This window comes from Eublepharis macularius, chromosome 9 (genome assembly GCF_028583425.1).
Source record: "Eublepharis macularius isolate TG4126 chromosome 9, MPM_Emac_v1.0, whole genome shotgun sequence".
Classification (NCBI taxonomy): Eukaryota; Metazoa; Chordata; class Lepidosauria; order Squamata; family Eublepharidae; genus Eublepharis; species Eublepharis macularius.
In genome coordinates, this window is record NC_072798.1 from 62,936,296 (window position 1) to 62,960,561 (window position 24,266).

A 24,266-nucleotide genomic window follows, 5' to 3' on the forward strand; every position below is an offset into this window, starting at 1 on the left:
GTGTGCAAAATGCTATTTGCTCATTGTATTTATTCTTTTCTGTTGACTAGTCCTCAGGCAAAGAGATCCATCTTCTGGTGTTCAGACAAATTTTATTTTTAATTAACTTCCAAACAGTGCTTTGAGATATATGTTTACTTAATAATGGATATATTAATTTACCAAGGAGCCTACAGCTTGACAGGCAGAAGTTTCTTCTTAATAAACCTGCACAATTTATAGACATCGAAATGCTCGGAAATGGAAGATAATATATTTATGTTCCAATCCGTCATTAAAATATGTTTTATTTGTTACATCTCTGGTCACTTGCTTACTATTGATGATGCTATTCACCTTATGAACCAGAAAGAAAATAGTTGGAAATTTTGTCCTTATCCTCATTAGCTTAATAAAATAACATTTTCTCATATTGTTTAAACAGGAGAATCACCTCAGTTTCCATAATGTTTTAGAGATTATTTCAAATTATGCAATCTGATCCCTGATTACATTCTCAGAGCTTCCTGCAAACAACTATTTCAGGAGCCTGGTGGGAAAAAAGAAATTACATAGCTAACAGAAACGAACATATACTAGCCCTGAAGAGAACAGGGCAGGGATGGGGTAGTAGTTGGCAGAGGAAAACTGATAGACCTTTGAAGAGTTAAAACATCCATCCAGCCCCTGCTTCTCCCATGCAAATGGCCTCTTCTACAGCCTCTTTACAGCTAGGAAATGGCAGTCCACCTGAGGTTTTTATAATAAGTTGACTGATAACATCTACTTCCAGTAGGGTTGCCAGCTCCAGGTTGGGAGATTCCTGGAGATTTTGGGGGTGGAGCCTGGGGAGGGCAGGGTTTGGGGAGGAGAGGGGCCTTGGCACGGTATAATTTCATATAGTCCACGTTCCAAAGTAGCCATTTTCTCCAAAGGAACTAATCTCTGTTGCCTGGAGATCAGTTGCAATTCCAGGAGATCTCCAGCCACCACCTGAAGGTTGGGAAGAACCCTAAGTTCCAGCTTGATTTTGTTGAAAATATAGTTTTATATTATATGGGTATAATTATACTTGATGGGTATTATTTCAGTTCATTAAAATGTCTATGCTGCTTTTCAGTGTTCTAAAATTCATTTGAATAGTGCGGAGGAAAAAAAAATATATAACAAATTAGCAAATACCACAGATCTCAAAATACACAAATCAGAAGTTCTCAGTAAACAAAGGTGACAGCAATTCCATGATGTTCTGTGCAAAGAAATTTATATAGGTAAAGTGAGAGCATGCAGGAAAGAATGTCAAAGTAAGTTGACTACCTAGTTGATAGTTTCTGCCAGAGCAGTGTGGCTACCAATGTGAACTCCTGGGTAAAAGTTTCTCTCTTTTTTTTTAAATCAGTGTCAGAATTTTGTTAAGAAAATCCATGCAGTTATAAAAACCTGCAATATACTTTTTGCAAGGGGTGTAAAACTTTTTTTCCCAACAGGCATCTTGGTCATTTACTGATTTGAGATTGGCATTTTTTTTACTGATAAATTTTAATTGATGTTTTTATTGTTCTTGTTGAATCACCTTGAACATTTGGAAGAGCAGGATATAAATTCCTAAACAGATTAATACTAAGCATCTTCTTTTACTTTGGTTCACAATCCTCGGTCACCCCCTTGGATCCATTCCTGTAATGGTGGTGCTGCTTTCCTCCCACCCAAGGATTCTCCTATTGATGCAAGAGCTTCTCTACTGAGCACAGCAGAACAATCCATTGAGTCAGAACAGGACAGTAGGATCCAACCCAGTGTCGTCCAGCTTTTCAGAGAAAGGATGTCTTGGAACAGAAGCAACTCAACAGGCCTGGACCCTGGGGCAGGTGCCTGTGTGTGTGTGTGTGTATACGCACTATTTTTTCTCTTTTCTCTAGAGCCAGACTCTGTGTTTGTATGATAGCTCTCTTCATCTGATCTGGAAGCTTCTGACTCATCCTTCTATTTCTGTGCTCTTTGTTGTCTCCTCATGGTCTTGCAAGAAGCAAGAGTTTCTGCAGAGCTCTCCTGTGCAAGTTTGAAAGAGACTAGGGATCCCATTCCCCTGGTGGGGGCGGGGGATCCCCCGCTTTCATCCTCTGCCCCTGGCACCACTCACCTGGCCAGCAGGGGGGGGGGGGAAGGCACAGGAACGAGCCTCCCAGGTGTGCTCCTGGGGTGGTGTGACATCATCACACCACCCCAAGAGCACTCCCAGAAGTGCCATCACTGAAAATGACGTCATTGTGCTGCTGCGGGACAGCCTACACGAGTAGAACATGAAGAGGGGAAGAAGGAGGAAAGACCAGGTCTCCCCCTATCCCACTGGGAGGGTAAGGGAACCTGGCAACTCTACAAGAGACACACCCATACTTCTGCTTGAATGCAGCTAGGTTATAGCTGGCTGATTGAATTATGGAATAGTGCTCAGTAGTCATTGAATTCAAGAAGTTGTCATTGGTGATCCCACACCTATATTTTGCAGCCTACGGTACCTTGTGCTTTATTTTTTCAGTTTGAAAGGCTTCCTTTTGCTGCTCTATCAGGAGTTATCTATCGATATTTTGAGGTAAATTCCATATCATTTATTAACTTGGAGAATTCTTGCTCAACCTGTTTATAGGATACTGGATCCAGCCAGGTTTTTCTTTCAATCTCACCCAGTTCTCCTCCTTACCTCATCTCCCCACCCCACACGACTTTTGTTCACAGAGTCCCTCAATCTCCAGCATAAACTTTTTTTGGGGGGGGGAGGTGCAATGAGGAGCCTTCCTCCCTTTTTCATCATTGGAAACGTTTGAATTCCATTCCACTGACTCTTCTCTGGTTTGCTGTCTGCTCAGAAAGAAGTATTCAGTATGGAAAATGTCCCTTCAATCCAGTTGTTTGCTGAAGTTTTCCTTTTTTCCTTCGCCTGGGCCTGCCATAGAATTAGTTAACTTCACAAACTCCCCCCCCACCACAATTTGCAAGGAAAAAGCTCAAGTTAGACAATTGCTAATACAAATGACACTGTGGGGTCTTCTTGTATAATAGCTTATATCTCATGCTATCCTTGTGATTTGTATTATTCCTTCAGAAATGAACACTTTTGACTTTCAAAATGCATCTATTACACTAGGTGATATTTGGAAAAATAATATATCCCTTGCTGAGACAGATGTGCTTCTTGATGTTCATTTAATCCTTATAAATATAGTTTGTAACAAACTTCATGAACATGCAACCATTTTCTCTTCCTTTCGGGAACCTGCCATTATAAACAGCACAATCATTTCTTTTGTGCTGTTATCTAGTCTGTAAAGAATAATGGCGCTCCTTTGTTCAATCCCCCAAATCTTTTTTCCAATGTTTCTTACAGGTTTGGATTTAAATATGCCCTCCTGGGAAAATGAATGGGCTAAAGACAAACATATACAATTGGATTTTAAAATGTGAACAGTGAAAAAGACACATTATTTTCTACTGAAAGAGAAACAAAGGCTTACTAGGGAGCTTCAGTCTAAGCAACATCTTTGCCTTACCAAACATCAGAACAGAAGAGCTCTACAGGATCACACCAATGGCCCAGTATCCCGCTTTGAACAGCAAGTGCTCAGAGACCAAAGCTTCCTCAGCCTTCCTGCTACTGCTGCCTCTCTAGCAACAGGCATTCAAAGGTATACTAACACGTCCAAACGACTGAGGTCCCGTTCAGCGATCATGGCTATTAGACACTGGCAGACACACCATGGATTTGTCTAATCCACTTGGAAAGCCACCTTAACTAGCATCTATCACCACATTTTATGGTAATAAATTCCACAACATAAATTATTACACATTGTGTGAAGAAATGCTTTCTTTTGTCTGTCCTGAATTTAACCCCAAATTCCAGTATTCTTAGACAAAAAGAAAAAAAAATCTATCTGCCTTTTCATAACACGCATGTTTATAAACTTCTAGCATATTTCACCTTGTCATCTTTTTTTGTAAACTGAAAAGTTCCTAATGCTTTAGGCTTTTCCAGTAAAGATAGCAATCCAACCTCTTGATCAGTTTGCTTGCCCTTTTCTTCACATTTTCTATTGTTACAACATCCTTTTTGAGGTACAATGTTCAGAACTGTATATGGTATTCCAAATGCAGCAGCACCATAGATTTTATACAAGGACGTGCCAGTATTTTGTTTTCAGCCACTTTCCTGATTTGCCCTTTCCCCCACAACTTTCCTGGTCAGTATCTGCCAATTTAGGAACACATAGGGGTCATTCGTAGAAAAAGAGCGGGAGGAACTCATTAGCATAACTGATTTGCATATGCCACACCCCCTGACATCACCTATCCTGGTTGTTTTGGACCCAATCCTGGCCATTCAGGGCTGAAATTGGGCCCAAAATGGCAAAAAGGGGCAGAAAAAAGGCCAAAAAGGGGCCCAAAATGGTCAGGATAAGGCCGCTGCTGAGTGGGAAAGTGATCCACCACCCGTCAGAGGCCTAATCCGGGCCGTTTAGGCCCCAATCCAGGCTGAAACGGGCCCCAAACAACCAAGAGTCAGGTGGGCGGGGCCACCTGACATGTGACCTCTTTGGGGAACTGCCGGGACTGTGTTTCTGTGCATTCCCCCTCGAAATGAGCCCTGGGCACACAATACTCTCAAAGGCACTCTCATGTTATGATTTTTAATGTGTATTAACTTGGTTCCCCAGATCTGACTTTGTGACATTGGCATAGCGCGAGTTGCCAGCACTTGGGGCAACTCCCAGCAGGAGGTGGCGCCCCTGGCAACACATGTGTGCGCACAAAGAGCACGCATGCACGCTCTCAGGACTGCATAATGACATCACTTCTGGGAAGTGACATCATCACACAAGGTGCAGCCGCCCCTGGGAGCTCTCCCACGATTTGGGAAGCTCGCTTCCCCGACCCTTACCTGGCAGCCCTCTGCCACAGCTGCCTGCACCACCGCCACCAGCTCGGCACGCCCCTTGGCCAGCAGCTGCTGCAGGGAGGCCAGCTCAGTGCGCAGCAAGCCAGATACCCCATCGGCATGGCAGGTGGCCAGGGTGGTGCAGGTGGCCTCCTGTGTATGCAGCACAGGCTCTTCTCAGCGCAGCGCCTCACCCCCTATTAATTATGCCTGCCCCCTGGGAGTGCTCCCGCGATTTAGGCCCACTCAGCTCCCCACTCCTTACCTGGCTGCCCTATGGCATAGCCACTCACACCGCCACCGCCAGCTCAGTGCACTCCTCGACCAGCAGCTGCTGGAGGGCCAGCTCAGTGTTCAGTGATCCAGCTGCCCCATCGGTGTGGCCGGCGGCCAGGGTGGCACGGGTGCCCCCCATGGATGCAGTGCAGGCAGTCCTTGGCAAAGCGCCCCCTAAAAATTATGTGCTTGGGGCAATCGCCCCTCTGCCGCCCCCCCCCCCACACTACACCACTGCTTTGAGACAGTCAGATGTTAGGTGCGAGGGAATGTATTCCCAAGCATGCAGAGCCCTAATTGAGATTAAGACTGTGGCATGGGGGGAGGGGGACAAAAGAGCTTCAGCGTCCCAACTCTGTTTCCTCAGCCTGAAAGAGCTGGTGGGGTTCATTATCTATCCTATTGAATATAGCATATATTTTGACCAACACATATTGTTGTTTGACACTTGCACAAATGTAGCTGTTTAAACCCAGTATATGGATTAATTCCACAAATGTACCCTGTGCAATCCCTTGGTTCAAGGTTCCCACATATCACTAGCTGGCAATCTGGTATCCATCTATGATTCTCTCTGGAGCCTTCCATTTCCCACAAATCAATCTGCTCTCTCTTACCACAGTCACTATTTTTACCCTTTGGTCTGCTGTCTTGAGCAATTCTGCCACTATCTAGTCTCTTGGTTGGATTGTGTGCTTACATCCCTTGTCCATATTCCTTTGGAATGCTGACTTATATGCAATTGGCCCCCTTGCACCCTTTGTCAATTTATGTGGTGTTCAATGTATAAAACAGCTGTTAAGATCAGGCTGTTTAGGAAACTGGGTACCAACTGGGAAACATTAGATATACTTACATTCATATGAAATTAACAGGCTTTAATGGTATGGGCAAATGGCCTTCCAATGTTGTTGTTACCTTAACCTAACTATTCTAAATCTGGAGTAAATGGACTGCAGCCTGAAATTCTTGATGCAACTCTACTCCAGTCATGAGAACTGAGGTTCAACCAATTATTTGAGTCTAAAAACATAATGGTAGCCCCTCAGGCAATTATATAAAAACCATTATATGTTTGTTAAATCTGTCCCCTTCATACTGGAACCACATTTGTATTCTAGAAACCGTAAATTTAATATCTGAACTCATGGTTTTCCCTGCTCCTATAGCTAAATTCAGCATACACATAATAGATTTTCAGAAAAAGCATAATTACACATGGTCAAACCATTTCATTTGCAAAACTTATAGAACTGAGCAGTAAAGAGCTAACAGGATTTGGATATTTAAATATATGAAATCTCATAGCAATACATGAAAGAGAATCCACGTCCTTTAATAATGCTGAGCATTAGCGAGTATATTGAGACAGAAATCTTCAAAGTAATGGCAATATAAATATTGAATAAAACAGAAAAATCAGGACAGTTGGTTGTTCCTGAAATGAGACACATGCTCAGCAGGATATGTTTGATAAAATGAAATATAAAGATCTCTTCAAGATAATGGTAAATAAATGAGGATGCTGTATACCTGGAACATCAAAAAGAAGGAAAAGAAAATATGTAGCGGATCAAGTTGCTGTACTAGAAAGGTAAATTAAATGGGAAAATGGATGGAGCTACTGTGAGACAACTTGTGCTGAGCCTCATGATTTTTGTTTTAAAAATCTAAAAGTTAAACTGTTTAATATCGCCCTCTTTCCTGACTTGGTACAATTACACTATGGCAGGAAACTCCTCTTTCATACCATGTGTTGCATCTTAAACAAGGTAGCAGCATTGGCCAGAAGCATCTTTCATCAGTTTTGGCGGTAGAGATAGTTTTGGCCTTTCCTGGATAAAAAAGATCTTGCTGTTTTGGTGCATGCTCTGGAATCATCTAGATTAGATTACTGCAATGTGCTCTACGTGGGGCTGTCTGGAATCAAGAACTGAATACAGAATGCCATGGCATTCTACAGTGGGCCATAGGGACCATATAACTTCTGTCTCTTTATGATTGGCAGGTCCCTCAGCCTTAAAATTGGGAGACAGGAGGGTTGTGGGGGACATGCTCCTGGAGTCCTTATCATATGAACACATGCTCTAGAGCCTTCCTTGTCATGCCAGAAACGACTTCCAAGTTCTTGAGGCCATTCCCCATGCCTTTCCCCCTGACAGCCAGGTGAGTGAGGGGAGGGCAGAGGCTGAGAGTGGGGTATCCCCTGCCCCCACCAGGTGACTGGCAGCCCTAGCCTTGTTCCATCTACAATGGCTTCCAATTTGCTTCCACGCCCAGTTTAAAGTGCTGAGATTGACTTTTAAAGCCCTGTAAGGCTTGAGACCAGCATATCTTAAGGACCGCCTACTCCCATATGAACCTTCCTGACCATTACAGTCATCTTCAGGGGCCTGAATCCAGTGACCCCCACCATCAGACTCACCATCAAAGCCTAGGTGGGTGGCAAACCAAAATAGTGCCCTCTCAGTTGTGGCACCCAAACTTTGGAATTCCCTCCTAAGGAAAATTTGTCTGCCCCCCTATATCATTATTTTCCACCAGTGTGTGAAGTTTTTGTTTCATTTGGCATCTCCTTGTCTTTCCTTTGTATGTTATTAATAGTTGTTTTATGTATGTATTTTTGTTAGCTTTTAATTTTTTTAACTGTTTACCACCTTGAAGGCCCTAATTGGGTAGAAAGCTATATTCATGCCATATTCTTTCCATCAAGTCTATACTGTGTGCTTGATAGCCAAAGTGCCCTTTCTCCATTTCTTCTTCCAGTACGTTGTCTGATGATGTCAATGGGTTTAGAAGGGCATAACTTTTTAGGACTGCACTGTCAAGAGCCCCAGTGTTCTACAGACCTTCATCTAAGTACCCAACTCAAGCATACACCTTACTAGACATGGGCACAAATTGGAAAAAAAATGAACCCCACGATTCGTCGCTTTCCACAAACCATGAACCACGAACGTCCATAAACTTTCCCTAGTTCATGAATCAGTTCCGAGTTAGTGGAATTTCAAACACCCGGTGCCAGCTGCTGAAGCCGGCGCAGGGTGTTTGAAACTGACAGCCCCCTTCTCCTGTAGCAAGCGGCAGGAGAAGGCTGTCAGTTTCAAAACACCCCACTCTGGCTTCATCCAATCGGGTGAAGCCAGTGCGGGGTGTTTGAAAGTTGCAGCCTTCCTGTCACTTGCCTTCAACCAATCAGCTGAACCTGGCGTGGGGTGTGTGAAAGTGACAGCCCCCTTCTCCTGACACTCACGGGCAGCAGAAGAATGAGGCTGTCAATTTCACACACCCTGCACTTCCTTCAGCTGATTGGCTGAACCCGGCGCAGGGTGTGTGAAAGTGACAGCCCCCTTCGCCTGCTACTCATGGGTACTTTCACACACCCCGTGCCTTAAGCAGCAGAAGGGGGCTGTCGCTTTCACACACCCCGCGTCACCTTCAGCTGATCAGCCCCTGCTCATGACTCTCACAAACTGGGCAAAAAAAGTTGTGTTCGTGGAAAATGCAGCCCCACGAACCGCGTTTTCACGAACCGGCCCAGTTCATGCATTTTGTTGTTTCATATTAGGATTTGTGCCCACCTCTACACCTTACCTTTGCATAGAAACAGCTGAGCAGTTCTGTCTCAATGAACTTTACAGCAACAAAAATGAAGATTCAGTAAATATGAGTTTACATGTTAACTAAAAACACTTGGTAAATCTTTATTATGGAATTGTCTTCTTTGCAAAAAGTGGTGGGTGGGTATTGTAGAGCATCTCAAGCTTTTCATCCACAGTGGGTGACGCTCAGAGGACATCACAAAGAACAATAGACAAAAGAGTTTGCCATCATTTGTCAAATGGCAAAATAGTGAGAAGGTGGCAATTTTCTCTGTTCTGTAAAGTCTAACAATGCAAACCCTGGAATGTTTTGCTTGGTTGTCATGGTAATAGAACTGTGGCATATGAAACAGAGGCCTTGATAGCAAGATAGTGAAGCAATCTAAAAAAAGATGTTCTTGGCTGATCAGTACTGCTTTGGACACTTGTTTGTCTTAGGTACTTTAAAATAAAATCACACCCTTTATCCACAACATTTTTGACATTGCCCCACACTGTGAAAGACATGCACACATACACATAACACCATGCATCATGTTTTCATTGTAATGGCTGGGAAAGCAAGCTTCATATGCACATTGTACAAGAAGCAACTGATATAGATATAATTCACTGAGGGAATAGTTTGAACTAACTGGATTTATTCTACTGATGCTCTCTAGGTCTCTGGAACACCAGTTTGAAGTCTGGGATGGCTCTTGATAAAACCCAAGACCTGACAAACACATGGGGTTTCCACATGGTTTTATCTCAGTTCTGGTGCTATAGTGCTTCTATTTATCCCCTGACTTCAGCATGCAGTTTTATGCTTTTAGTTTTTGCCTCGAGGTTTTTTTTTGTATCCCCTTTATTTTTTCCAAGTCCTTTTGAGACCACTTTTACTCTGACACTTTTCTAGAAGCTGATTTTGAGTCTATTTTTTCCTTCTCTGTACTTTTTCTTTCAGTTAATGTTTGTCCCACCTATTCTCATAGACTTTTTGATGACTGGACTTCATCATCATCAAACCACTCCTCCCCTGCCTTTCTTTCTCCCCTTCCTGATTATGCTTTGATCTTTTAAAATTATCAATGTGAGATCGATAAATTGACCTACCATTGTAATAATAGGTGCAGCAGGTTCTCTGAATTCCCAATCTTTCATTTTTTAAAAAAAGTCAGCCTCTAGCCCCTTCTCTTACAGACATATCACGGGAAGGTGTTTCTTTCTTTCTTTTTAAGAATGAAAGTTGGGGATCCAGAGAACCTGCTGCAGTTTTTGTTACAAAGTTAGGTTGATCTGTTCCAAAAGCCCTGGTGGCCCAGAGGAGGAGGGCGGGTGGTCACTTCTGGAGCCAGAAAAGGCAGCACAATTTGAAAAGCACTTCACTGCTGCTGCTCTGGCCTACATCCCAACAGTTGGTGCCAGCTTCTGCCTTCGGGTTCTGGAAAAGCCCAAGCAGGGCTCTCCAGTTCAGGCAGGGAGAACTTACATATGGGGAGTGGAGCTGCTCCCCTTTCAGGCTTCCTCATCAAAACAGTGAGAAAATGATATTTTTGAAGTGGCAACTTACAGTCCTTATAAAGGAAAGGTTAAGAAGAAGTCAAATCTATTGACTTCACACAGTGCAAGATTTTGCAAATGGCACACCTTTCCGTTCCCACTAATGGTCCCTGCTACTGTTAAAATATTTCACACCAAAACGCACAACTGTTGCACACCATCTTCCACCTCTCCTCTCTCAATTCCTGATGATAACCAAGACAAAACCAAGCAGAACCTTGCAAAAAAAATGGCAGTCAAGTTAATTTAATGGATTTATGCTCAATTAAATGCATTTATAAAGATACAATCCAATCTCTTTGAAATGAATGGCAAAGCTTCCATTGATTTGAACAGAGTTAATTACATCCCTTCTCAGAACTGATTGACAAATTTGGCTGCTGTGATTGAATTTCAGATTGCCTAGGATTGTTAATGTGATGAAAGGTGATGTAATTGACAATGGGCAAAAGTCATAGAAAAGTAGGCATTCTTTGGATCAGCCAGTACTGCTACCTGGTTTAAGATGGTGCTTAGTGGTACGGAATGCTTAAAGTACTGTTGATTGCTGTGGCAGCTAAATATACCTAATTTCAAGAATTCAACTGTTTCTGGATGGAATTTGCTACAATTTTATAAACATATTTGTTTCCCCAAATTGCACATGAATTGTTTCTGCACATAATAAATATTTATTAATACATTGTTAATTGTTGGTTGATGGGGGGAAAGGCTGTCTTGAGAAGCCTGAATATGCAAAACTAATGTAAGGAGATAAATACCATAGGGTTGATAGTTTTTATCTGCAACATATTTAATCCCAAATGTCTGATCTATCATGTCCCCTAACATGAACACAATTTTTCACCCATAGGAGGGCCCACAAAAGATTATTAGTCGACAATAGGGGTCTTCCATATATGGAGCAGCATACGTGAAGGGAAGAAGCGATGGGGAACTGGATAATTCCCAATGTTTTCTTTTTAATCACCAAATTATTTTGGGATCTCATATGCTTGTTTTTAAAATTACAGTTCTCAAATGGCACTGCAGAATATGAGAATTAACATCTACTTGGCATGCCATATTTATTTTGCCTATTTAGCAAGTAAAGCACACCCACAAAATAAGACCACGTACTAATAAAAAAACCAACCACTTTTTTAATATTTCAGAAATACAGTCTATGAGAAATAATAAATATTCAATACTAAATTATAAAGTTAAGGAAGAAAGTTTTGCTAAGATGAAATCAACCACACTTCGGGTTTTCAGAAACAGTCTTTCAATCCAACCATGGAGACCTGGAGAGAAGAGCTATCATTCGGGTTTCATTCAATGCAGTACAGCCAGTTTGGTGCAGCTTAAGATCATTTGGTGGAGTAAACGTATTTGCTTTCATAGTGGCAGAAGCAGCTAGTTGACATTTCAGAGCATGGTCACCTAAGATTACTCTTCAGGCATTGGCAAGACCCACATCTGGCAGCACACTGGGAATGGGCATTGCTGGGAAGCACCATGGAAGCGCCCATCAACTGCATCTGGCACTTCAGACTTGCCTACGACCCTGCAACTTTCCTTCAAGGGAGTCCTCCATTCAGGAGTGCTTCCTCTTCTTTATTGCCTCTGCTTTAACGGCCAAGCTCTTTGCACAAATGGTTAGAATCACAATGAGGACTCCTACTAGGAAGGTAACCATTGGCCAAAGGAAGCAGTGCATAAGAACTGACTCATCATGTGTACGTCGTAACAGTACATCGTCTGGCCTGCAACAAACAAAAGAGGGAAAGATAAAAGAAGGCAGACAATCAATTGCACAAAACCTATATTGTCCATAACCTTTTAAGAAGTGGTCAAGTGATCATTTCATCCATCATCTTGATTTGCTTGTATATTTATTTGTCAATTTCTAATCTGACTTTCCTTGTGGTACCGAACACAATAAAAGATACAACCAATTTTTAAAAAATCAACAAGTTAGAAAAATAACACAACTGCCTAGAACACCTGCTATAAGCATTACGATGCTCTCCTCACATGTTAAAAGTTAAAAGGTCTTGCAACTTTGAAGAAAACTAAATATAGTGCAGGAAACAGAATTCATAGCCCAGGTTTTTGATACTTTGGTCAAGGATTTGAGCAAAGGCAACTGTCGTGAAAATGTACTTGAAATACCCGAAAGCAATGTCAGCCTTAAGAGACTGCCTTTTGAGGGACACCATGCAGGCTCCAGTGTATACACAGAGCTCCTGGATCTGGGTACTGCCCCATTCATTTGAATGGCTGCAAGTGGGTGGCATCCTTCAGACCGTCCCGTACATTAAATCTAGCACTTGAATGTTATCTGATATTGTAATTGGTGAGTAAAACTATTCACTTAGGATTGTTAGTGTAAGAAAGCAGCATTGAGTGGGAATGACTAATGTATTGTTTTATTAATAAGAGAATTAACTTTGTATTGGTGGAAGCGTGGTTGGCCCCTGAGGAAGTGGATGTGGTATGAAACAAGCTGAACATCAAGCCGGCAGCTTGTAGGGCCAGGGAGAGCCTTCCTTGGGCTTTCACCCCAGTTTTGTCATCCACCAGCTTTGAAGAAAATTTACAAGCGGTGTCGATCTCCACCCACCCCTGACGGCGTTCAATTCATTGTGAAAGGAGATTGCCGCCTCGTTGGTTTTTTTATCCTGAGTTCCCAATTCATTCTACAACAACCATAGACTGGACGTTGTTTCTGTTTTCAACTTACAACTTTCACTTGGGAGTCTGCAGTCTTCAAAAAGGAATACACATGCTGGAGAGGACTCATGTTTGCAGTACTTCCTTAAAGGGACATTGGTCGTTGTATGTGTTATCACCTTTGTAATTCTCTGTTATTCAGGTGTTAAATTTTGTAAAATTTTGTATTTATTGTTCATATAGAATATTGATAAGAATTTTTCACATTTAGCCACTGGGTATTTCAAATATATGAAACCTTGTATGAATTTATTTGTAAGTCTATCCACATTGCAATTGCTTTTGTACGTTGCTATTATTCATTTGAATGGCTGCAGCTATTTCACCTTTGCAAAGAAATGCAGGTGCAGAATTGCCTTCTAAGCAGAGAAGCTCTATATTAGTGGCAGTATGTGGCATTCTTCAACAGCTACTAGCTATCTGTCACTAAAACAGACCACTGCTGCAGTGACCTCAAAAAATGAGCTCCAGACCCTGACCGAAAAAAAGTTCTGTGTGAATTTAACTACATACTTTTTTTTAATCATAAGCGCCCCACAGGTGAAAGGTACCACATTTGCAGGCTTGGAATTGGCAGTGAGTAAATCTAGATAGGAAGACAGTCTGGAATATTGTTCAAGATGATGATTTAAATCTGACAGAGTCAAACTGTTCCTATCTCACAGAGGAAATCTGAAAAAAACAATTAGCCAAGATCATTCTCTAATTTTAACCAAAAATTGGGAACAGTTGCACAAATGATCGACGTGATACGTGACAACATTGTTTGGAAATAGAAATTCCATGAATACCAAAAAGTTTACCACCTCTGAAAACGAGTCAACACACATGGCTATTTCAGATGGCACAAAATGTTCAGTAGTTTTGGAATACTCAGAGAAAGATGCCATTTTTAAAAGTCAAATGATGACTATTTGGTTTGCATAATACAACATTTGCTGGAATACCTTATCATGTTGGATGTTAAAAAAAAATCCATTTACTTCCCTAGCGGAGGAAACTAAGAAAGATAGGGATCCTGGCCGAGGCCACCATAAGCAAGTCTGTGTGTTAGCCAAACCAAGACTGCCTGAAAAAGACTCACCACCCACCAAGAGCAATTGCTAAAAAGTTTTGTTAGAATGTGATACTTCTTATTGATGTATACATTTTGTAGGGCAGATGCTTTGTTGTAAGTCATTTGAAAAAGCAGAATACCAGTACAGTAGAAGCTTCATGAACCACCAAGGTAATTGGCATGCCTGTGGATACTAAGGGATGGAGGATCTTGTAAGCCCCTCTGTGTAATGAAGACAGTTAACACATTAACAAAGTCCATATGGTGAACACATGGCCACCACAAGCACTGTGGGTCAGACACGCACCTGGAGTTTCATTGTGTGAACTCAATTTCCGGGTGTGCAAGGGGCCAACTTGAATCAGGACTCTGGTGTGCAAGGACAATGGGCGTCGTCAGTATATTGATGTTTCCCCAACAGGGCAAAGAACAGCTCCCCCAGGCCATTTCAGGTTGAGAAAGCTGCACGGGGAGGAAGGCTGAAGCTCCTTGAGGGTCAGGAACCAATTCCAAATTGAGCCCATGTGCACTTGGGAATTAAGTTTCAAGAAGGGGAATCCCAAAACGTATCAGTAGAAAGTCCATGCGGAGGGCCCATGGCCTTTGCAATGTGGGAATTAGCCCTGAGCCTGCTAGTGATATGGGGACTGTGATGACCCCATGCTGTTGCAAGCATCTCTGTGCCCACATCAGCCCTGTTCCCAGGGCACACAATGAAGCTGCTGTATGAGGACAACAGAACAACTGGATCACAGTATCAAATCAGATGGTGTGACATAGCACATTTATGAATACATGTAATATCATCATTTTCTTAAATTAAGGTGCCCTACTCAAACAATTTCTTAAAAGTGTGGAGTTCTGATGTTCACTCGTGTTTATCCATTGACTGACTGAAATTTGCAGTCCCTTAAGCATATGGATCATTTGCATGACAGCACCATCTGCTTACAGAAATTCACTCATTTTGCCTATGTTCTCTGAAGCTCAATGTAAATCTCCCTGTTCCAGAATGCCTACCCCCCAACAGTCCAAATCGGTAGTCAGCTACGGTTTTACTACCACTGGCCTTCTTCGTTTCGTCTATCCCTCCATATGTTCTGATAGTTGCCCATATACTTCAACTCTACTACACAGTTTTTTACCATGGGGACCCTGTCTCATGGCCTGGCAATTGGGGCTTAACTGAAAGAGAACTGCAACTAAGCTAATGAAGTAAAGGCTGGCAGATGTTCTGCTCTACAAAATTAAACCACCTCATTACTGGCAGTCCTTTATCACAGCAGGTAATTATCCCAGTAGCCTCAGGGTACAACCCAGTAGCCCACAGATGTTCTTTATCATATGCTTTCATTAATGAATTTTCACATAAAGCACTTTACCTTGTGCTTTCATAAAGGCAAGAACTACTCGTGCAGTACTGCTGCCAAATCGCAACGGAAAATAAACACAACTTTTTTAGCACAATAAGTAAGGATATTACTGATCCCCAAAACAATAATATTAATCACCTGAAGTATACAAAAGGCAAACTCAGCACCTGGCAAAGGACTTTCCTCATCAGTTTAATGCAAACACATTTCACCTATCTCTACTTATTAAAGAAACACTGAGCAGGAATAAATAGGAGGAAACAGGTGAACCCATAAGATTTGCGAGGGGGGGAATCAAATCTCCCCCTTTCCTCACCAGGCCAGCTACTCACTGGGCAGCCCACCCACCTGCAATGCCACTGCCTCTGCCTGGGTCACCCATCCATTCACCAGCTCCCACAGGGTGGCAGCATTGGTGGCTACTTCCTTGCCTACCCACTTGCCTGCATTTCTGCCCTTCCATGACTGCGGGGGGCAGGCGGTGGGGCCATTGGTGGTTCCTTCTGCTGCCTGCCCTCATTGCCACCCTTCCATGGCTTAGATGTGGTAGAGTGTGGTGGTGGCAGCTCCCATACATCCACCCTCACATCTGTCCTCATCCTCATCTCTTAGCAACGAGGAGGCAGTGGCTGCAGCACCTACTTCCCCTCCACCACACAACTACCATGCCACAGTTTCAGTGGTGGAGGGGTGCAGCGGTGGTTCCTGCTCCCTCCTCGCTTGCCTGCAGAGGAGAGGAGCAACAGTGGCTCCCGCTCCTTCCTGCCCAGAGTGCTGCCACCTGAGGCTGGCTTCCACTCCAACTCCTTGTCAACTCCTGTAGGCCTTCAGAGGAGAACAGATCCCTGGCCCCAGGGAGGCTCGTTTGGCCTCAACCATGGCCACGGCTTTTTCGGTCCTGGCCCCAACCTGGTGGAACTCTGTCTGCAGACACTCGGGCTTGCCAAGATCTGGAATCATTTCAGTGGGCCTGCAAGACAGAGATGTTCCGCCAGGCATATGGCTGAGGCCAGTATTAGGACCATCATTGAGCCTCCCGTCGCCTTCTCCTATCCAATGACATCCCATCTATCTGGGTGTCACCCTCTTTGTATTTGAGGGCAGGAATGTGCAATAGGCCATCTGAGTTGTGATTTTATGATATGATTTTAGTTGTATTTATAAAATTATGTATTTTATGAAAGTTGTACCTCATCCCAAGCCCACTTGCGGGGAGGGAGGGCTAAATACCAAATAAAGTAAAAGTAAAGTAAAGAGAACAGCCAGTTTTGTGCAGTGGTTAAGAGTGACAGGACTCTAATCTGGAGAACTGGGTCTGATTCCTCGTTCCTCTGCCTGAAGCCAGCTGGGTGATCTTGGGTCAGTCACAGCTCTCCCAGAGCTCTCTCAGCCCCACTCACCTCACAGGGTGACTGTTGTAGAGATAATAACACCACCTTGTAAACCACTCTGAGTGGGCATTAAGTTGTCCTGAAGGGCGATGTATTAATCAAATGTTGTTATTGTTATTTGTGAGCTGCCTCAGGGCCCATGGGCTCAGCCTCCCCTCTGCTAATCATCAGCTTAAGTTGTCTGCAGGTGTGCAGATAATGTATTCCTCTACTTGGAAGAGGGGATTTAAAACCCTCCTTTGTTTTAAACACTGTTCAGGTGTTTGGGTTGGGTTTTTTTTTTGCAAACCTGCAGTGGTCCCCTCAAGATTGCTGAAAATCCCCCTCCTCTCTACATGACCCTGATCCATGGATTTAAGTATCCACGGAGTCATGCTGAGATAAAGGAAGGCACCCAAAGCGATTTTCCATTATCCAGCTTCTCTAGCTTATTCAAGCCTTATTCTTACACACAGAACCTTTCAAACTCCATTTCTGTGACTGCCTCCATAAAGAAACACAACTGGCTATGCTGGCAGTTTTGTATGGGTGCCGACTCAACTGCAGCTAATACAATTTTGGTGATGAACTTCATTCTCCCTTCTGTTTCTAAATTGCTGCATGATCAGTAAAGGGAAACATGTCTAAAGGCAAAATACTAAAATGCCAAGTTTGTAGTTGCCAATAAAATCCAGTTCATTAATATAAAATACAGGCATTTCCAGAGAAAACAAACCTGAAGCGCTATGCAATCAACTACAGCACTGCTGATCTTGAAAGTAATTAATGCTGGTGCAGTGAGTCAGCACTACAGAAAGGTGTTTTTATGCTGAAGCTCATCCTTCAGCATCGGGAGCCCATCTGTTGCTGGCCACTGGAACCGGGTGCCATTGGAAGAGCCTCTAGACACTCCCAGTTTTTCCACTTCAGGAAATGAACAATGCTAGAGAAACAGTGTATTGCATTGCAGACTGTTGATTCAAGCCTTGTTACAGACAGACGAGACTGAAATATAGATGTTCAGAAAAATGACAGAAACTTTTATTCATCAGAGGGATTCAGTCTTCCTGAATCATGCAGACTAACCGGAGTTGTGGGGCTCCTGAAAAGAAGTGGAGGCCAGCTACAGTAATGCAAGGAATGTGTTCCAGTGATTCCTGGTGACATTCTTGCAACTCTTCACATCGAACTGATCAGAGCCACTTCCATTAATGCCTTTGTAATTTTGAAGCCAGATTACTGTAATATGTTCAGCAAGGGGCCACCCTTGATAAATGTTTAGAAACTTCAGCCAGTAAAGAAAATGACAGTTCATGCATGTCAAAGCAGTTCTATAGCTTCCAAACTGGACAACATCAGGCCCACTTAAACATGCTGCTTATGAACCGAATGTCCCTAAAGAACTGAGGTTCTGTTGGATCATCTCCTAACCACTCCACCCAACCTTTACCTCTTGCAGAGGAATTCTCCACAATTAGCTGAGAAGACAAGTAGGATACAATCCGGTGTGCCCGAAAGACCATTTTCACCTCCCAAACTCATTGTAGTCTCATTGGGTTTATTACTACCATGGGGTTTCATTGGTGGTGTCTGGAGTCAGCCTCCTGGCCTGACCAGAACCCTGCCCAACCCTCCCTGGGAAGAGCCAGCACCCACCTGAAGACCTGGGCCAGCCCAGGGATTAGTGGGAGGTGCAGCAAAGCCAGCAGGGAAGCCAGCGGGGAAGCGCTTCCCCTCCAGAGTCACGGAAGGTGCTGTGCATTAGGACAAGGGTCACTGGAGCTGCCAGGAACCTGGGAGCGGCTGGCGGCGTGGGCCGGCGGTGTCAGGCGGAAGCGGGGAAAGCCACAAAGAGCACAGGGGCCAGCCATAGAAAAAGGGCTGGAGCCAGGAGACGTTGCTCCACCCACAAAGCAGCTGCAGCCTCTGGCAGCTCAGGGCATGGGGCAGCGGGCAAGCGACGAAGTTCAGGCCACTGCAACCCTGGGGCGACACCTTCGGAGGGTGCAGGGGAAGGCCACGCCCTCGAAGGGCAGTCAGCGGAGGGCTGCCACACAGAGCATCATGGGTATCAGCGCTGACAGAGTGCAACTGGAGGAAGGAGGTTGCAAGCCCCACAGCTGGCAAGGAGCAGGATGGGGCAAGAGGATGTGGCCACCCCTGGCCCAGGTGTTGAGGCTTTCAATAGGGATGAGTGGTTGGGAGATGGGGTAGGGTTGGCCCTAGTGGAACTGATAAAAGGAGGGCTCCAGTGCCTGACCGGGGAGGAGAAGAGAGTTTTGAGCCTAAGGGCAGCCTTTCAGGAAGGAGTAAGGGTAGCCAGCGGCACTCCACCCTGATCCTGCTCACTCCAATCTGAGGTCTTCAAGGCAGGAGCCCTCAAGGTGCCTAGGGGCACATCAGGAACGGGCCAACCAGGCGGCCCCAGCCAGGATAGGGGAACCCATATCCAGGAGTGGCAGAGGCGCCATGGCGGACATGCAGCATGAGGGGGATCCCCATGGAGATCTGGTCAGCAGTCTGCACCCCAGGAGCCTTGTGACAGGTGAAAATCAGGTTAGAGATGAAATGAATAAAATTATTTAATATCAAAAAGCAACAAAGGAACAGAAGGATGCATTCTTCGTGGCCACTTCTTTGCCATGAAATTCCCTATCAATAAAAACTATCAGTGTCTAAATGAAATTACCCCTCCTGCCACATCATCACAACACTACAGTACGCCGTTCCGCATATATCCAGCTTGGTGTGCTTAAGGTTCCTCTTCAGTCATGTACTCTAAATATACAGTGCCTACTTTACACTGTTCGATGAGGAGTAAGTCGTGCACAGATGCCACACCTGGCACATATCTTTGGAGCTGACCATGGTGAACCATAATAGGCCCTCCATACCGTCTAGCAATAATTCCTGAATGCTGGACTGACTGATGTTGGTGCCCAGGCATAATGTTTTATTCCTCACTTATGAATGTGGTCACTTATTCTCACTTCCTGGCACAAGTAAGTTTACAGAGGCCAATCGTGCTTATCCTGTAGTTTTCCAGCTTTCACAATAAATGCCGTATAATCAAGTCCCAACTTGTGGGGTGCAGACTGCTGACCAGATCTCCATGCACACACAGATCCTAGGAGTGGATTGGGTGACATCACATACCCAGCGCTGATGGTCATTCTGTATGTGCTAAGGCCTCTGCAACCTGCTCCCATCGACTGCTCCACAAACCAGATCACGCCCTATGTACATGCACCAGAGCCCACATACATACATTTTCTACAACATTTCATGAACAAAGTTTTTGCAGAGAAATGTCTAAACATTGGGAAGGGCATATATCCTGATGCAAATCCCATTTTATTTAGGAGCAAGTCCCATTGATTTCAATGGGCCAAACTTTTAAAACAGCACTCCCATAAGATTGCAGACGTACAGCGAGGGGTAAATGTGGCTCACATGCATGGGGAGATGAAGCTACAAAATGCCAGCTGATGTCAGCTCTAGTGAAAAATTTCCTAGTAAGCAAGTGCTGGTAAGCACCCTTCTTTTCATGCAGCACATGAGAACAGCTGCCAATCAGAGAGGACAGTACTAGTCAAAGAAGTTGTCTGACTTGGTACAAGACTGCTTGACATGTCCAACCCCACTGTATGCATGTTTACTCAACAGCCTTTCCAAGCGTAATGGAAGATTTGTACTCACCGTGAAGCTTCCTTTCTTGGTGGTCCAGGAGTGGGGCAGTCATCACTAGTGGGTAGCTCCTCCTCCAACTCTTTCGCAGGGGCCGGACAAAAACTTGCGATCCTTTGGGGGAGGGGCTCCCAGGAGTCCTCAGTTCCTTTTCAAGCCCCGTCCACTTCACCACGGTTCCATAACATTCGGCCTCTTCCTGTTATACAGAACTAAAGTAACAACTGATCAACATGATCCATTCAACGGAAAACCTCAACTGTGGAAAACCCCCATATTGAAACAATATCTTAACCTCAGATATACTGAACTCCCAATTCCCTTTTCTTTCTTCTTTTTCTGGTTTTTTTTTTTTTTTGTGTAAATGTAGGGCAGGATACTGACTGCCCCACTCCTGGACCACCAAGAAAGGAAGCTTCACGGTGAGTACAAATCTTCCATTCTCTAGTGGTCCGGAGTGGGGCAGTCATCACTAGTGGGATATACGTCTAGCAGTTTTTCCCTCAGGGTGGGTATTCTTCTAGTCTAGAACCTGTTGTAACACCCTCCTGCCAAAAGCCGCCTCCGCAGAAGCCAACTGATCTATTCTATAGTGTTTGGTGAACGTATGCACAGACTTCCAGGTTGCTGCCTTGCATATCTTCTCTAACGAGGGGAAAGATCTATAAGCGGCCGAAGTGGCCGCCCCTCTGAGGGAGTGAGCCTTAATCCCCTCCGGGGGCGAAAGGTTCCTGGACTTGTAAGCCAACTCAATACACTCCCTAATCCACCTGCTCAGTGTAGAAGGGGAAACCTTCTCCCCCATAGAACCACTTTTGAAGGAGACAAACATGCCCTCCACCTTACGGAAGGAGTTCGTTCTATCTAAATAGAAACTAAGGGCCCTTCTGACATCTAACTTGTGCCATTCCTTTTCCTTCTGATGTTTGGGGTTGGCACAGAAAGAAGGCAGAACAATGTCTTCCCCCCTATGAAAGGAAGAATTAACTTTCGGTATGAAAGCCGGGTCTGTCCTCAAGACTACCCTGTCCTGGTGGAAAACACACAGCTCCCCATTCACTGAGAGGGCCCCTAACTCTGAAACCCTCCTAGCCGAAGTCAGCCCTACTAGGAAGATAGTCTTGAGAGTCAAAATCTTTAGAGAGCAGGTAGCCATTGGTTCGAAGGGCTCCTTGGTGAGAGCCTTTAGCACTATGTTAAGGTTCCATGTCGGGAAACGATGGACTCGAGGTGGGTTTAGCAGCATGGTCCCCCTCAGGAATCTTTTCACATGCGGGTGTGAGGTGAGAGAGGCACCAGACTTGGAACCTCTGATGGCCGAGATTGCCGCTACTTGTCGCTTGAGGGTACTAGTACTTAGTCCTTTTTCCAGTCCATCCTGTAGAAAAAGGAGAATCTGTTTCACCGGTGCCGAAGTGGGGTCCTGGCCTCTACGGTCACACCAAGTTGCGAACGATCTCCAAGTCTTGTAGTAGCTTCTGTTAGTAGAACCCTTCCGTGAAGCCAACATGGTGGTAATCACCTTTTCGGAGTAACCTAACTCTCTAAGCTGTCCATGTTCAAACACCAGGCCGTCAGCTTCAACGATGCCGGATTCGGGTGCTGGATCTCCCCTTGGGACAACAGGTCCTCTCTGAGTGGCAGAGTCCACGGATCCGAAGAAGACAGTCTCATTAGGTCCTGGAACCATGGCCTCCTTGGCCAGAATGGTGCGATCAGGATAACAGTCGCCCTTTGTTCCAGGATCTTCTGTAGCACCTTGGGTATGAGTTTCATCGGAGGGAAGGCGTATAGGAGCGTTCGTGGCCACTCCTGGCTTAGTGCATCCGTTCCCTTCGCACCCTGTTCTCTGAATCTCGAGAAGAATTGTGGTAACCTCCTGTTGGCTAGTGTGGCAAATAGATCCATTTTTGGGGTACCAAATCTGTGGCAGATCAGGGAGAAAACCTGTTTGTTCAGTGTCCATTCCGCCTGGTCCACTGTGTTTCGGCTCAGCCAATCTGCCACTACGTTTTTCTGTCCTGCTATGTGGCTTGCCTTTAGTGACCTGATGTTTCTTTCTGCCCAGAAGAATATCTCGTTCGCCACTGCCATCAGATGTTTGGACCTCGTGCCTCCTTGCCTGTTTATGTAGGCCTTTGTTGTCATGTTGTCGGTGTTCACCAGGACATCCTTGTCCCTTAGATCGTCTGTGAACTCCAGCAACCCGTTTCTCACCGCCTTGAGTTCCAATAAATTTATGCTGGCCTCTCTTTCTTCGTGGAGCCACACTCCCTGTGTCATCCTGTCCTTGGTGTGTGCTCCCCACCCCGTCAGGCTTGCATCCGTTGTCATTACTATTCTGGTTGGTTCCCTGAGCGGAGAGCCCTCCATGAACCTGGCTGGGACCAGCCACCAGCCCAGTTCCCTGGATAATGTTTGGGGAACTTCCACAAGTCTGTGCCACCGATGAGCTATGGCCGTTTGATGGGGACGCAGGAACCTCTGCAGAGGTCTGGTATGAAACCTGGCCCACTGTAGAGCATCCTGGCAAGAGACCATCATGCCTTGAAGCTTGGCCAGTTGCGAAATCTCCACTCTTTGTTTTGCTAGTATCTCCCTCACCAGTGAGAGAAGTTTTATCCGCCTTTCCTGGGACACATAGGTTTTTCCCACAACCGTGTCCACTATCATACCCAGGTGAACAATTTTCTGTGAGGGTATAAGGATGCTTTTCTGGCGGTTTATGATAAAGCCATGACTCTCCAGACAGCTGATCGTTGTTGTAACCGCCATCTCCGCTGATTGAAAGGATGGGGCCTTTATCAGTATGTCGTCGAGGTAAGGCGACAGGGCTATACCTTGGACTCTGAGGAAGGCCACCAAGGTGACCAGTACTTTGGTAAATACCCTCGGAGATGATTTCAGGCCGAAGGGAAGGGCTCTGTACTGATAGTGCCTCCCATTGTAGGCGAAACGCAGGTATTTTCTGTGGTCTCGTCGAATAGGGATGTGTAAATAGGCCTCTGACAGATCTATAGATGCAAGGAAGTCCCCCTGCTGGATGGCCGCCGTGGTAGACTTCATCGTCTCCATTTTGAATTTTCTGGATCTTATGTGTAAATTCAGCCATTTGAGGTCTAGAATGGCCCTGACTTCTCCATTCTTCTTCGGAACGGTGAAGAATATTGAGTACACGCCCTGCCTCCTGTCCCGTTGTGGCACAGGTTCTATCGCCTTGATCTGCAAAAGATGACTGATGGCTTCTTTTATTTCCCAGTGCTTCGTCTGAGACCGGTTTCGAAATACTTGGATGAAGCGTCTGCGAGGTGTTTCCTCCAATTCCAAGGAATAGCCCGTGGATACTGTTTCCAGTACCCATTGGTCTGATACAGTCCTTGCCCATTGTGACGCGAAGGTTTGAAGGCGTCCCCCAACTTGCTCCACCGTCCCGGGGTGCAAGTAGTCATGCTTGGTTATTTTTCTTCTGAGCTTTGGGCTGGAAGGAAGACTTCCTGAAGGCAAAAGATCTGTTGTCTGATCTGTGTCTAGGTTGCCATCGGCTTTTAAACGGTCTGTCCGTTTGTTGTCTGGACGGTCTTTTGAGATCCCGAAAGGACTGTTTCCATTTATACTTGGGGTCTTTCTTCTTCGAAGGAAGAACTTTCTTCTTTTCTGCATTTTCTACCAGGTACTTGTCCAGGGCATCGCCAAACAGCTTCTCTCCCGAATATGGTATCGCTGCCACCTTGCTGC

The 24,266-nt window shown here is 44.8% G+C and overlaps 1 protein-coding gene across 1 annotated transcript in view; it reads right to left on the minus strand.

The window, feature by feature from the left end:
* Window positions 1-11,631: 11,631 nt before the first annotated feature.
* KCNMB4 (potassium calcium-activated channel subfamily M regulatory beta subunit 4) overlaps window positions 11,632-24,266 on the minus strand; it is a 38,309-nt gene continuing 25,674 nt past the window's right edge. The window contains exon 3 of the mRNA XM_054989062.1: window positions 11,632-12,074. Coding sequence (XP_054845037.1) covers window positions 11,906-12,074 — 169 coding nt within the window. The 3' untranslated portion in view covers window positions 11,632-11,905. The remainder of the gene's footprint in view (window positions 12,075-24,266) is intronic.